Genomic DNA, 13,709 nt, shown 5'->3' with positions numbered 1-13,709 from the left:
TTCGTCTCCCTGCACGCCGATTTTCGCTGAGTTTTTCGCGGCTTTTTTCGCCCGCGGGCATAAAACACCGCAAAATACGCTTTCTCTGCCTCCCATTGAAGTCAATGGGAGGTCAGAGGCGGAAACGCCCGAAGATAGGGCATGTCGCTTCTTTTTCCCGCGAAGCAGATTTACTGCTCGCGGGAAAAAGACGCCGACGCCTCCCATTGAAATCAATGGGAGGCATTTTCGGGCCGTTTTTGCCGAGTTTTGTGATGCGGTTTCCGCGTCAAAAAACTTGTCAAAATACTCCGTGTGAACATAGCCTTAGGCTGAAACCGCGTCACAAAACTCGTCAAAAACGGCCCGAAAATGCCTCCCATTGATTTCAATGGGAGTTGGACGAGTTTTTTTTACCGCGGTAAAAAGAAGTGTCATGACCCATCTTGAGGCGGTTTCCGCCTCCAAAACCCCATTTGGCTATGTTCACACGGAGCATTTTGCCGAGTTTTTTGACGCGGAAACTGCGTCGCAAAACTCGGCAAAAACGGCCCTAAAATGCCTCCCATTGATTTCAATGGGAGGCGTCGGCGTCTTTTTCCCGCGAGCAGTAAAACTGCCTCGCGGGAAAAAGAAGCGACATGCCCTATCTTCGGGCGTTTACGCCTCTGACCTCCCATTGACTTCAATGGGAGGCAGAGAAAGCGTATTTCGCTGTGTTTTATGCCCGCGGCGCTCAATGGCCGCGGGCGAAAAATGGCGCGAAAATCGGCGTGCAGGGAGAGGAAAATCTGCCTCAAACTTCCAAACGGAATTTTGAGGCAGATATTCCTCCTGCAAAAAACTCCGTGTGAACACAGCCTTTAGGCTATGTTCACACGGAGTATTTTGGGGGAGGAATATCTGCCTCAAAATTCCGTTTGGAAGTTTGAGGCAGATATTCCTCTCCCTGCATGCCGATTTTCGCGGCAATTATCGCGTCGTTTTTCGCCCGCGGCCATTGAGCACCGCGGGCATAAAACAGCGAGAAATACGCTTTCTCCTGCCTCCCATTGAAGTCAATGGGAGGTCGGAGGCGGAAGCGCCCGAAGATAGGGCATGTCGCTTCTTTTTCCCGCGAGGCAGTTTTACTGCTCGCGGGAAAAAGACGCCGACGCCTCCCATTGAAATCAATGGGAGGCGTTCTCGGGCCGTTTCTGCCGAGTTTTGCGACGCGGTTTCCGCGTCAAAAAACTCGGCAAAATACCCCGTGTGAACATAGCCTAAAGAAGCTTCAAAAACACCTGAAAATCAGAGGCGGTTTTCTCTGAAAACCGCTCCGTATTTTCAGACGTTTTTGAGTTTGTGTGTGCACCTACCCTAATAATGTGCATAGCCAAGATGACGCAAAAGCGGAATGGCGCATGCCTGTCCACTGCTACCTGCCACAGTAGATGGACGCAGATATCGGGACAAATTAAAAATACTATCTCAGCAGAGGAAAAATATTGATTATAGATGTATATTACAATGGTGCTTAATTTTACAGGTTTTGTTACTAAATAATATTTTGTGGGATAATCCCTTGAGCTGAAATGTTGCAAATTGTGGAGTTTTCCTTTAAGAACACCGTTGCGATATTCCAATAGAAAGCAGTGTGCGTTATTTTTCTTCTGTCCCAAAGGAGTCCTGGAACTTAGATCTCGAGGACTGCACAAAGTACAAAAAAAAATATCAAATATCCGGTGTCTCAAAAATAAAGCTGCTAAAATAGCAATTTCGGAATTCGATATATTTATTAAGAAAAATTATGTAAGGGTATGTTCACACGCAGTGACTAAAAACTTCTGAAAATACGGAGCTGTTTTCAGGCGAAAACCGCTCCTGATTTTCAGACGTTTTTGTAGCAACTCGTGTTTTTCGCTGCGTTTTTTCGGCCATTATTGGAGCTGTTTTTCAATGGAGTCAATGAAAAACGCCTCCAAAAACATCCCAAGAAGTGTCCTGCATGTCTTTGACGAGCCGTCATTTTACGCGCCGTATTTTGAAAGCGATGCGTAAAATAAAGGCTCGTGGGAACAGAACACCGTAAATCCCATTGAAAGCAATGGGCAGATGTTTGCCGACGTATTAGAACCGTTCTTTCAGGCGTAATTTGAAGCATAAAACGCCCGAATTACGTCTGAAAACACTGCGTGTGAACATACCCTTAGGGTATGTGCACACAACCTATTTTCAGATGTAATGGGGGCGTTTTACGCCTCGAATTACGACTGAAAAGACGGCTCCAATACATCGGCAAACATCTGCCCATTGCTTGCAATGGGTCTTACGATGTTCTGTGCAGACGAGCTGTCATTTTACGTGTCGCTGTCAAAAGATGGCGCGTAAAATCACGCCCGCGTCAAAGACGTGCAGGACACTTCTTGGGACGTAATTGGAGCCGTTTTTCATTGACTCCATTGAAAAACAGCTCCAATTACGTCCGTAATGGACGCCACGAAAAACGCCTGCACTTGTAAAAACGTCTGCAATTCAGGAGCTGTTTTCGCCTGAAAACAGCTCCGTAATTTTAGACGTATTTTGCGTTGCCGTGTGAACATACAATAATTGTGTTTCTTTTAAATCTTGACTCCAAATCTCTGTGATATATATATAATAAATAAAATGACTGGGGACAGAGGACTCCGGACTGGAGAAGATTTCTCAAGGTGCCCGTACGTTTTAGATAACTGTCGGACAAGTGCTCGTTTGGCCGACAGCTATTTTTTTTACAATTCCCCTCACGTTCATCCACAACTTTGATGCTGAGGTGATTGTCTGTTACTTGGCGTCAGGCCTACACGTTTTCCCTGCGGCGCAATAAGCTGCCATGTAATACATGGGGATGTTCTGTCTGCCAAAGCAGGAACCACTTTTTTTAACAGCTTTCCGCTCTGGTTAATAGAGGGGGACCCCAGCTATGATGTCTATTTGCCCTATGTACAGGGGTGCCCCCCAATCGGACGACTTTAAGCTGATCAAGATGGCCGTCAGCCAAAGGATTGACCAATAGCCATCTTCTTTGTTTCTCCATTAACATGTCGGTTCAGTTCGGTCGAATGGGCACGTTATTTCCAGAGGTGAATATAAGAACTCGGCACTCAGGTTCGGGGTGAAAATACGGTGTCATTTTTTTTATGCAATCCACTTATGAACGTTTTCGGACACATTAGGCCTTCATCAGATAAGTCGGATTACTCCGGAACAAACTGAATATAACAAATCTTCCAGACTCGGTGTACCGCTCTCGTACGCAACGTCCGTTGCTGTATTGAATGGCGCCAAGTCAAGATATAAGCAAATCCCTATGGACTTTTACAAACGTTGGAGGTGCTGCTATGTACCATGTCCCCATCATTGCAAAAATGAATGCACTGAGAGAATTCCCATACGATTTTTTTTATTGGACTCTATATAATAGTATTGATTGTGTGATAAATGTCGTAATTGATTGTACAGATCACATTGGTTGGAAACCTCAGATGCTCTGACAATCAGTGGACTCGTTTATTGTCTGAATTCACTGTTGATTTACGGCAAGCTTCATCATTTACGATATTGTCACAACTGCGGACATGTTTGTCGGCCTCACTAGCACAAGATCACGCTGGCGCCTCCGTTGCGTATAGAGAAAGAAGCCAATGCGCCGCGGTGGGCGGGGCTTCCCTGTACTACACGCCCACATTTTCAAGCGTCTGCCAATCCAACCGGAGAGGCGTAAATCGCAAAGCGCGCCAGAAGATTGCAGCTGTGGGTGGAGCTTGCTTCCTTTATATAGAGACGGGCCTCGCCGCATGTCGCAGTTCTCTTTCAGGAAGCCGTATATCCATCCTTTAGGCTTCAAACGTGTGTCGTGAAGGAGGCGAGGGAGACGGCGTGGAAAGCATGGCGGAGGCGAGCACCTGCAACATGGAGGTAAAAAACTGATGGCGGCCACGGAATGGCGTCTTGTCTCATTCATTGTGCGTGAGGGGGGGAGGCCTCCATAGATTTTTATGGGGTTACTGGGCCTTAACGTCACCGTAGTTCAGTCATGACATCATGTAGTATCTAGAACCCGAAGCTGCTGACGTCATTGTACGCTAGAACCGGGGTCCAGGCAGAAGCACCCCTCATTTTTCTTGCCCCGGCTCTCATTATGAATGGCTGCCCCCGCCCACATGCCGGCAACAAAGGGCGGCCTTGTGTGCTGCCCCACGTGTGTCCCTGGTCCCGGCCTGCTCATTATCTCCGCGCTCACGGCGTGCATGAATGGCCTTTTCTGCTGTATATCGGATCACACGCGGCTTTCTATTTCTATGTTCCGGTTACGTGGCCTAGAAAATATATTCCTGTCTTGGATCCAGAGTCATGCATGGGCCTCGTGGTTGCTTTGTTCCCGGTAGTCAGCAGTTTCAGGCTGGCGGTCGAGTCCTGTTGACCCCCCAAGTGGTCACTTAGACCCTGTAAATACTTCAGTGAATGGTATCAGCAGCTCTTCAATAAAATTGCGTCGCTGGTCATGTGACTCGTTGTGTTTGATAGGACCCCCCCCCCCCCCCCAATAAAAGCAATTGGGTGGTTTTCTGGTATTTGAGATCTTATAACACTTTGGCCCCTTTGTAAATATACCCCCCCCCCCCCTCTCAGCCTGGCTGGTTCCCCAGCTCCAAATATGAATGAAAAGTTGGTTATTTGGTTTGTCTTAAAACTTCACTGAGTCCTTTGAAAGTTTATTTAAAGTTTCACACAATCCCTAGGGCCCCTTCTCTAGTGTCGTGAGACATGGTGGCTGTACTGGTTGCACTATTTAATGGGGCTTTTCCATAATCAATATCTGATCGGTGGGGGTTTGACCACTGGAACCCCCACCGATCACTAGAGTGGGGCTACCTTGCTGTTCTTGGGATCCCCATAGGACTAGAGCAGTAGTGCGCGTGCTTGACCACCGCTCTAGGTTCGATGGGCCTGCCAATCGCTGGAGCGGTGATCGCGCATGCGCTCTACTGCTACAATCCTGTCTACCAGGAATGGTAAGGTAAGCCTGTTGTGGCTGGTATGGGGACCACTGGTACCCACCGATTAGTTTATCACCTATTCTGTGAATAGTTGACTTATATTGATTATGTTAAAACCCCCTCTTAAAGGGCTTTTTCTCAAGACTCTCATAGGATCTTGGATAATAAAGGAAGCGTTTTTCTTTAGGAACAGTGCCACTACTGTTTGTGGGTGATGTCTGGTATTGCAGCTGTCCCATTCAATAAGGATGAGCTGAAATACTGGACACAACCCATGGATGGGGGGGGGGGGGTGTTCTTACTGGGGAAGAAGTGCTTTTTCAGACGACCCCCCCCCCCCCCCCTGTAATGTCTGGGGTGATGGAGTACCAACCAACTAAGTGTATGTTAAATGGGGTGGGTGGGCATGCATGACTTCAACTCTCCATTAAAGTATGTGGCTGTTATGGACCCTGTGGTGGGAAGAAAGAGGTTCTTGGAGCATTGATTTTTGCTGCAGCGAAATTTTACATGGCAGCCATACAAAGACTGAAGTCTGTCATAAAAAGGGCAGAGCGGCTCTCCATACTGGCTCATAGGGGGTCACCTCTATGGTGTCTAGGGCATATGGACAGGAGTTGCACTCATTAGACTTTCCCTTTAACATTTATCATCCAGACCACAGCCTATGCAGTGGGTTTTTTGCCTCTGGGGTTTCCTTAAAGGTTTATTCCGAACGTTAAAATCCTGTGGCTGTGCCGTAGGTCTTTTAGCATCCACTTCCTGTATGAGTGATTGGAGAGCTGTGCACTTGTGACCCCCTGTACTGGAGATAGATGCAGTCCCAGCTCTGGGATCTGTGGTCTTAGACATTTGTGGCATATCCCATGGATGTGGTGGTCTTCAGTGGGTTTTTTTTCTTACTTGGGAGATGCAAACTTGACCATTGTGTGGAAACTTCTTAAGGTTTTCATAGAAAATTTCCTGAGGCTCCACAATGCTATGCTAGACGAGTCCCCTGGCGATAAACTGATCTCAAAGTATCCCCCAGCGATCAACTGTACTGTGGTCAAACCTGGTACTAAGTGTTCAATATCCCTGCAGTGCCACCACAGGTGAATTTAGGCATTACAGGGTCCTTTCATATTGAGTTTTCTGTGTAATGCAGGTTGGGTCCTCCAGAGTGACTTTGTAGCCTCTCCGCACTGTGCGCCCCTGTTAAATGCCAAAAGCACAAACTAAATGTACCCATATGCTATTGGCATAGATCCTTCTAGCTTTAGTAACTATTAAAAGCTTATAAAGAGCTGCTGATGTCATACACACGTGACCATTTCTAGAGGTTTAGAGCTACTTTAAACTTTTATTGCCAGAACCCACAGGATTTGAGTGATCGGCCAACAGCGGACCCTTGGCACAGTGAGCTGATAGGATGTATTTTTCCTGTCCAATCCTCATTTTACCCACAGATCGGGCCTCATGCCACTCGTCTACTCCTCAGCCGTTGATAAACATGCACATTCAGCCGTCATTTCTGTTCATGGTCAGCTCATGTCTCCGCAGTGTTGCTTAGTTTTACCATTCTTTCTGCCCTATGAAGTTACTGGCCGTGACTTTAGGATATGAGGTTAATGCAATGTCTTTCCTTGTCACTTTCTCCTAGAACTTTGTAGCCAAGTTGGCCAATGGAATGAACTTGTCGACTGCAGTAGAAGATGTAAATATCCTTTGCACGTGGCTGGTTAAACCTTGGCCAACAGGGCTATGGAAGTTTTTATGTGAAGGTCCTTATTTTCACCAGTTTGATCCTGTGCTGTAACTGGTGCAGGTTGTAGTTTCCCAATTTCCCCACAAAGTCCATACATTGCTCTAGAAGAGGCTATCCTAATAGAAAAGCTATTAACAGGTGCAAGTTGGGGGCACAAATGCTTTTAACCCAGACAGCTTGCCCGTCTCAGTTGGCTGAGACCAAACTTTAAATGGAATTACATAGCAAAGTGGGATGAGTGTAGATCTCCTAAGATACTCTTGCTAGAATCTTCCTTTACTGTAAGTGGTAAAGGCTACAGTGCCTGGGCTTCTTTGCCCCTCACTTGTCAATGACTATGGAGAAAGTTGCAGATGCTCCATTAACCTGAAGTCCAAAGCAGGACCTTTAATTCAGTGCATGCTCCTAAGATATAATACAGATATACTGAGCACTGGTCGTCCTAGCTTAGTGTGGTTTGTTTGGAAGAATGAGAAAGAAGGCTGAATAACTTTTTCCATTCTGGAGATGAATGCTTATGTTCCACCATCTTTTGACTAGGTTTCCTGTACACAACCAGAGAGCACCGTGAAGCCAACAGCAGAAGAAATGACATCTAAAGATTACTACTTTGATTCATATGCACACTTTGGTATCCATGAGGTAAGCTTGTGACTTTATATTTTAACTTGGCTAAAAAAAATAATGTAAAAAAATTGACTGTTTCCTAATGTATTTTTATTTTTTCTTGCAGGAGATGTTAAAGGATGAAGTTCGGACGCTAACCTATCGCAATTCAATGTTTCACAACAGACACTTGTTTAAGGATAAGGTTGTCTTGGATGTTGGGAGTGGGACAGGGATCCTCTGCATGTTTGCAGCGAAGGCCGGAGCAAAGAAAGTTATTGGGGTAAGGATCTGTCAGTACCTGAGTGTAGGTTGTAGAGCTGCTATCTAGGCTGAACCTTATGCGCACAGCTGTGCCTGTAATCACGGCCCGTGATTGCAGGCAAGGCTGACGGCAGTGGGCAGCTATCGGCATTTTCGGTCTGTGCTCTCACAAAGTATGGGAGCATGGACCGTAAAAAGCAAGATGGGACATGTCCGTAGCCGGACACATTACCCCAAAAATACAGGAAGTTGTCTGGTCAATAGAAGTGAATTGGTTCGTTATTACAGACCGAAATTACGGGCGTTCTACGGTCTTGTGCATGGAACTCTGCCTACATGTTATCTAAGATTTGGATAATTGGGGAAATAGACTAGGATAAGACTGTTCCACCATTGCAACATATGCCTAATTAGCATTGATGTGGATAAGATTGTTGGCATTTGGATGCCCTTGTATAAAGGAGCTGGTTGCTGGTCTATAGGGACATCTGATTTGCAATACATGGAAGGCTTCTGCCACTGTCATGGTAGCTCTTCCAGTGTCCTAAACTGTGTGTGCCTGTACGCTTAGTGTTCCCGTATTAAAATGTAAAAATGCGACATTAAGGTTATTAGCGGATGCAGATCGCGGTTTTCAAATTGATGGCAGCACGGTTTTGCAGATGAGTTTTACCTTCAAAACTACATGTCCATCTACATTCCACTTGAAAACCCCACAGATGTGTTAAAACCACATGCCAGCAGTGCTATGGTTTCTGTCTGTAGACTTCTAGGTGAATTGCTGCTTGTTCTGGTAATGATGCAGAGCACCTATAGAATAGAAAGCCATGTCTGCAGACAAAGTAGCGTTGGCAGACCGTAGTCTATAAACTGCTGGGATTTTCAGATTCAATGCTAATCTCTTGAAACACCTGCACACTAATTTCACTAATTTAATCTAATCTGAGATTTACTAAGTTTCTTGGCAAATTAAGTGTAATAATTATGCATTTTGTTACAGATTGAGTGCTCAAGTATCTCTGACTATGCCATCAAGATTGTAAAGGCAAATAAACTGGATCACAGTGAGTTACATTTGCTTCATACTTCAACAAAAATTCATGGTTAACTATACTCATGACTAAACTTTGTGCCGTGATTTCTGCAGTTGTAACGATCATCAAGGGGAAAGTGGAAGAAGTTGAACTGCCTGTGGAGAAGGTCGACATAATAATCAGTGAATGGATGGGATATTGTCTGTTCTATGAATCCATGCTGAACACTGTAATCTATGCCCGGGACAAATGGCTGGTAAGTACTGCCTCTAATGTAGGAGCTTTACATGCCTGTGTCAGCTGAGGTCATCGGATGTAGAAGCCGGAGTATTGCCTTGCTGAAGGCTCTGATGTATGCCACTGTTTAACATGGAAGCCTATAGGAAATATATTCCTCTGTATACCTCAACATATACCATGCAGTATACTTCTTTTAGAAAAGCCTAATAGACTGCTATTCTATACAGCAAAGGAATGCTAATGTGTGACTAACCTTGTGGTTGCTGTTCTATCTGTATGGAATAAGGTTTACAGCTCTGACATTAGTCCATCAAGTTGTCTGACTTGCCCTCTACTTGGTAGTTTCTCTATCCATTTCCATGCAGAGGCTTTTACTCAAGCAATTTTAATGGCATAATTGCATCTACTGACTTTAGAAGAGATGCGCTAAATTTGTATTTATTTTTCCTTCCCAGACACCTGATGGTCTTATATTCCCTGATCGTGCAACTCTTTATGTGACCGCTATTGAAGACAGACAGTACAAAGACTACAAAATTCACTGTAAGTTCTCGTGTGATTTTTGGTATTTGACCTCTCAAGCCTCTAATACCTGTGTAGTCCCCCCCCCCCCCCAGCTATTATGATCCCCTGCACTGATATTAGCAATGTACCTATAAACATTGAAGGTGCTACAGCTGCTTTGATTTTTTTTTTTAATTGGTGGGGCTTCAGGCAGTCAGAACCCCACCATGGTATACCCTAGCAATGTGCTATTACTTTGTGTTGGGAATACCCTTTTAATAATTGCCTAATTTAAAGGGGTTTTCTAGTACTGGAATTGATGGTCTACCCTCAGCATAGGCAATCCGTATCTGATCAGTCAGGGATCCGGCTCCCCTGCTGATCAGCTCTTTCAAAAGGGGGAGCAGCGCTGCTTCCCCTCCATTCCCTGTACTGCTCGTCCTGTATCACCAACACCCTTCTCTCACTTCAATGGGAGAAGTAGTCATACTGTGAGCTGCCGCTATAAGTGATTCCATGTGAGCGGTAAAGGGTATGCAGTAGAAGCAGAACTGCGGCACCTTCAAAAGAGCTGATCAGCAGGGGTGCTGGGAGTCCACCCCTGACCGGTAAGATATTGATGGCCTATCCTGAGCATAGGCCATCAATTCTTTAGGACTGGAAAACCCCCTTTAAATCTAGAAATGCTCTACAAGACTGTTAATGAGTAACACAAGCTTTATCTTTCAGGGTGGGAGAATGTTTATGGATTTGATATGTCCTGCATTAAAGATGTAGCCATTAAGGAACCCCTTGTTGATGTCGTTGACCCCAAACAGTTGGTTTCAAACTCGTGTCTCATCAAGGTTTGTATAAAATCTTGACATAATGTAAAAAAAAATTTTGTTTTTTTGTGGCACCATGGCTTATTGCGCTTATCGCCGTACAACACACCAAAGTGCTCTTTCTAGGTTTATGTACAAATTAGTCCAATATTTTATCATGCAATGTGAAGTTTAATGTTCTCGTGTAACTCACTGATCCGAGTAAAATGGCTTCTCATAAATATTCATTATGAGCCCTTTTAGCATAAAATATTTAGCATCTTCCTCTGCTCATCACGTGATCCTTAACCACTATTGTACATAATTGAATTGTCTGCTAAACCCATCTAGAGCAGTTATTACAAATGTGCCCCAATGTCTCCCTAATACATGGCTAATAGTGTGTTCTCTAGCTGCCAAATATTAATAACGTTCTGATTCTAGGAAGTGGATATCTACACGGTTAAGGTGGATGACCTAAGCTTTACCTCTCCCTTCTGCCTCCAAGTGAAGAGAAATGATTACATCCATGCCCTGGTTGCTTATTTCAATATTGAGTTCACACGATGTCATAAGAGGACGGGCTTCTCTACTAGTAAGTATATCTGTTTTAAAGGGTAACTAAACATTTAAAGCTCTGTAGAGACATCCCAGAAGATTTCATCCTTGGGGTCCAAGCACTTAACCCCCCCTCCCCCAATCAAACTCGGGCTTTCTATTGCACCTGTGGACAGCCAATCAGAAATGAAGCGGCACAGCGCTAATACAAAGTAGCAGAAGTGAACTATCAGTGGGGACTCCAGCGCTTGGACCCCCAGCAATCAAAAGTCTTTACATACCAGAAGCTTTAAATGTTTAGTTGCTCTTAAGAACGGGTGGACGGGTTTTTCTGGCTATTGCGGTGTCGTCCGTGGACTGGCTAACGTTATGTTCTTGTTTCTAGGCCCCGAGTCTCCTTACACCCACTGGAAGCAGACTGTGTTCTACATGGAAGACTACTTGACTGTTAAAACTGGGGAGGAGATATTTGGAACAATAGGCATGAAGCCAAATGCCAAGAATAATGTAAGTTGCTCGTTCATGTAGATTTATACCCTTTACAGTCAAGTAACATTAGAAACCAGACAATTTTTTTATTTATTTTTTTTTAATCTCACAGCGTGACTTGGATTTTACCATTGACATCGACTTCAAAGGTCAACTCTGCGAGTTGTCATGTTCTACAGACTACAGAATGCGCTGAAATGAAGACTCTGAAACCATTTGACCAGACAGACGGAAACAAAGCATCATATATACATTTAGCTGTGTGGTTTTATTTACATATAGCATACACCTTTTTAACTTCCTGCTGCTTTGCTCAGTGGGGTAGAATATTTTAGAACCCCTGAACCAGTCTCTAAATCAGTGCCTTGGCCACACTGATGACTCGGTCTTTACCTCCAATGGCCACCTGGCTTGAGGGAATATAATCCAGCTTTAAAAAAACTGGTTTAATCTGTAAATATTAATCCTGAATGGGTTTTGTAGACTTCTCAAATTCTCATCAGGGCTTGCTAGGGCAGCAGGCTTCACTCCACTTCTGTTTCTTGTCACCTCCAACTATTGGCAATGAGCAGGAACTGTTTGAACAAAAGGACCGCCATCCTCTTTAGTAGCCCCAAAATGTGTTGTCCTCACATCCGTCTCCTACAGTACCGCCTATTAAGCAGATCTTGATTTATTTTTCCGTTCCTAACTCACATGTGGTGAAAGCCATCACAGAATCGGGATGCTGCTGCTGTAATGAAAGGGATAGACTGTTTGAACTTGATGTGGACACTTAACATTGGCCACTCCGGGTTGCAAGCAGTGTTTGTCTCCTTTAGACACCCCCGCATGCTCTACATCAGTATGTGGAGCAGTGTGCTCTAATCTGCCATTTTGTACGGTTTTGTACATCCTTCTCAAATCCTGGTTTGGAAAGGTGTTTTTCTTTTACAGATCGTTCAAAGGTTGCTCATTGTGACTTTCATAAGTTATGGTTTTTATATGGTTACATTCATAATGAAATTAAAAAGTGAACTGTGATGTGGTCTCTGTTTCTTCTATCTAGTGTATATACTTTGGGTTCATGTTGGTGTGGAAACAGGTTCTAGCAGATTAATCTGTCTGGGATGAAGCTGTTTGATTTTTCGTTTCTCACTCCCTGCGTTCCAAGAGACATAACTTTAAAAAAAAATTAATTTTTTATTTTTTTTTAATTCCGTCAATAGTGGTGTGAGGGCTTATTTTTTGCCGCAGGAGTTGTAGTTTCTTTTGGTACCATTTATAGTTCCATATAATGTACTGGAAAAAACAAAACTCTTTGCGGGCTGAAGTGGGGAAAAAACAACTCCTCAATTGTTTTATACGGCTTTCACTGCGCGGTAAAAACTACCACTTATCTTTATTCTGTGGCTCAATATGATTATGGTGATATCAAATTTTATATAGGGCTTTTATATTTTACTACTCTTATTGATAAACTTTTTGTTAAAGTTTTGTCACATTCTGAGAGCCATAACTTTTTTTTTCCCACCGATTGAGCGTAGTGAGTGCTTATTTTTTTGCAGCACTAGCTGTAGGTTTTATCAGTACCATATTTTTGGTATGTAGAACTTTTTGATCACTTTAAAGGGGCTCTGTCACCAGATTCTCAAATCCCGATCTATTGCATGTGATCGGCGCTGCAATGTAGATAACAGTAACTTTTTTTTTTTGTTTTTTTTTTAAACGTTCATTTTTGGCCAAGTTATGAGCTATTTTATATATATGCAAATGAGCTTTGAAATGGACAACTGGACGTGTTTTTGTGTTTTTTTTTTCGTATGTCCAGCTGGGCGTGTATTGTGTTTTTAACTGGGCGTGTTTACTTGTTTTACTAACTGGGTGTTGTGAATACAAGTGTATGATGCTGACCAGTGACTAATCAGTGACCAATCAGCATCATGCACTCCTCCATTCATTTACACAGCACATAGTGTTCTTACTAGAACGATGTGCAGCCACATACAAGTGTCCTGATAATGAATACACATGATCTCCAGCCTGGACGTCATGTGTATTCAGAATCCTGACACTTCTGAATCTTTTCTGTGATATTCCAGCAAGCCACGTGTAATCTCGTGAGATTACGAGATTTCGTTTCCCTTGCTGGAAATCTCAAAAAAGAGTCAGTGTCAGGATTCTGAGTACACGTGACGTCCAGGCTGGAGGTCATGTGTATTCATTATCAGGACACTTGTGCACATCGCTCTAGTAAGAACACTATGTGCTGTGTAAATGAATGGAGAGGAGTGTATGATGCTGACTGGTTTGAGAATCCGGTGACAGAGCCTTTTTAAATTACTTTTTCTGAGCGCTAAGTTGACCAAAAAAAAGCGAGTTTTGTTTTTTTACAGCGTTCACCTTGAGCATTAAATAACGCCATATTGTAATAGTTCACACTTTTATGGATACGGTGATACCAATTTAGTTTGCTTATTCTTCTACA

At 43.8% G+C, this 13,709-nt stretch overlaps 1 protein-coding gene across 1 annotated transcript; it reads left to right on the top strand.

Moving 5' to 3' along the window:
* Positions 1–3,779: 3,779 nt before the first annotated feature.
* PRMT1 (protein arginine methyltransferase 1) lies at positions 3,780–12,265 on the top strand. The gene is given in 12 exon segments (XM_075840211.1): positions 3,780–3,836; positions 3,838–3,915; positions 6,640–6,693; positions 7,285–7,386; positions 7,478–7,633; positions 8,615–8,678; positions 8,762–8,904; positions 9,344–9,431; positions 10,122–10,237; positions 10,640–10,790; positions 11,139–11,260; positions 11,355–12,265. Coding segments are annotated over 12 exon segments (1,200 nt in total). The 5' UTR covers positions 3,780–3,794; the 3' UTR covers positions 11,439–12,265.
* The last annotated feature ends 1,444 nt before the right edge of the window (positions 12,266–13,709 follow it).

The sequence above is a fragment of the Rhinoderma darwinii genome, chromosome 10, assembly GCF_050947455.1.
Source record: "Rhinoderma darwinii isolate aRhiDar2 chromosome 10, aRhiDar2.hap1, whole genome shotgun sequence".
Taxonomy (NCBI): Eukaryota; Metazoa; Chordata; class Amphibia; order Anura; family Rhinodermatidae; genus Rhinoderma; species Rhinoderma darwinii.
Note: the sequence above shows the minus strand (reverse complement) of the source record. Positions and strands in the feature narration are given on the sequence as shown.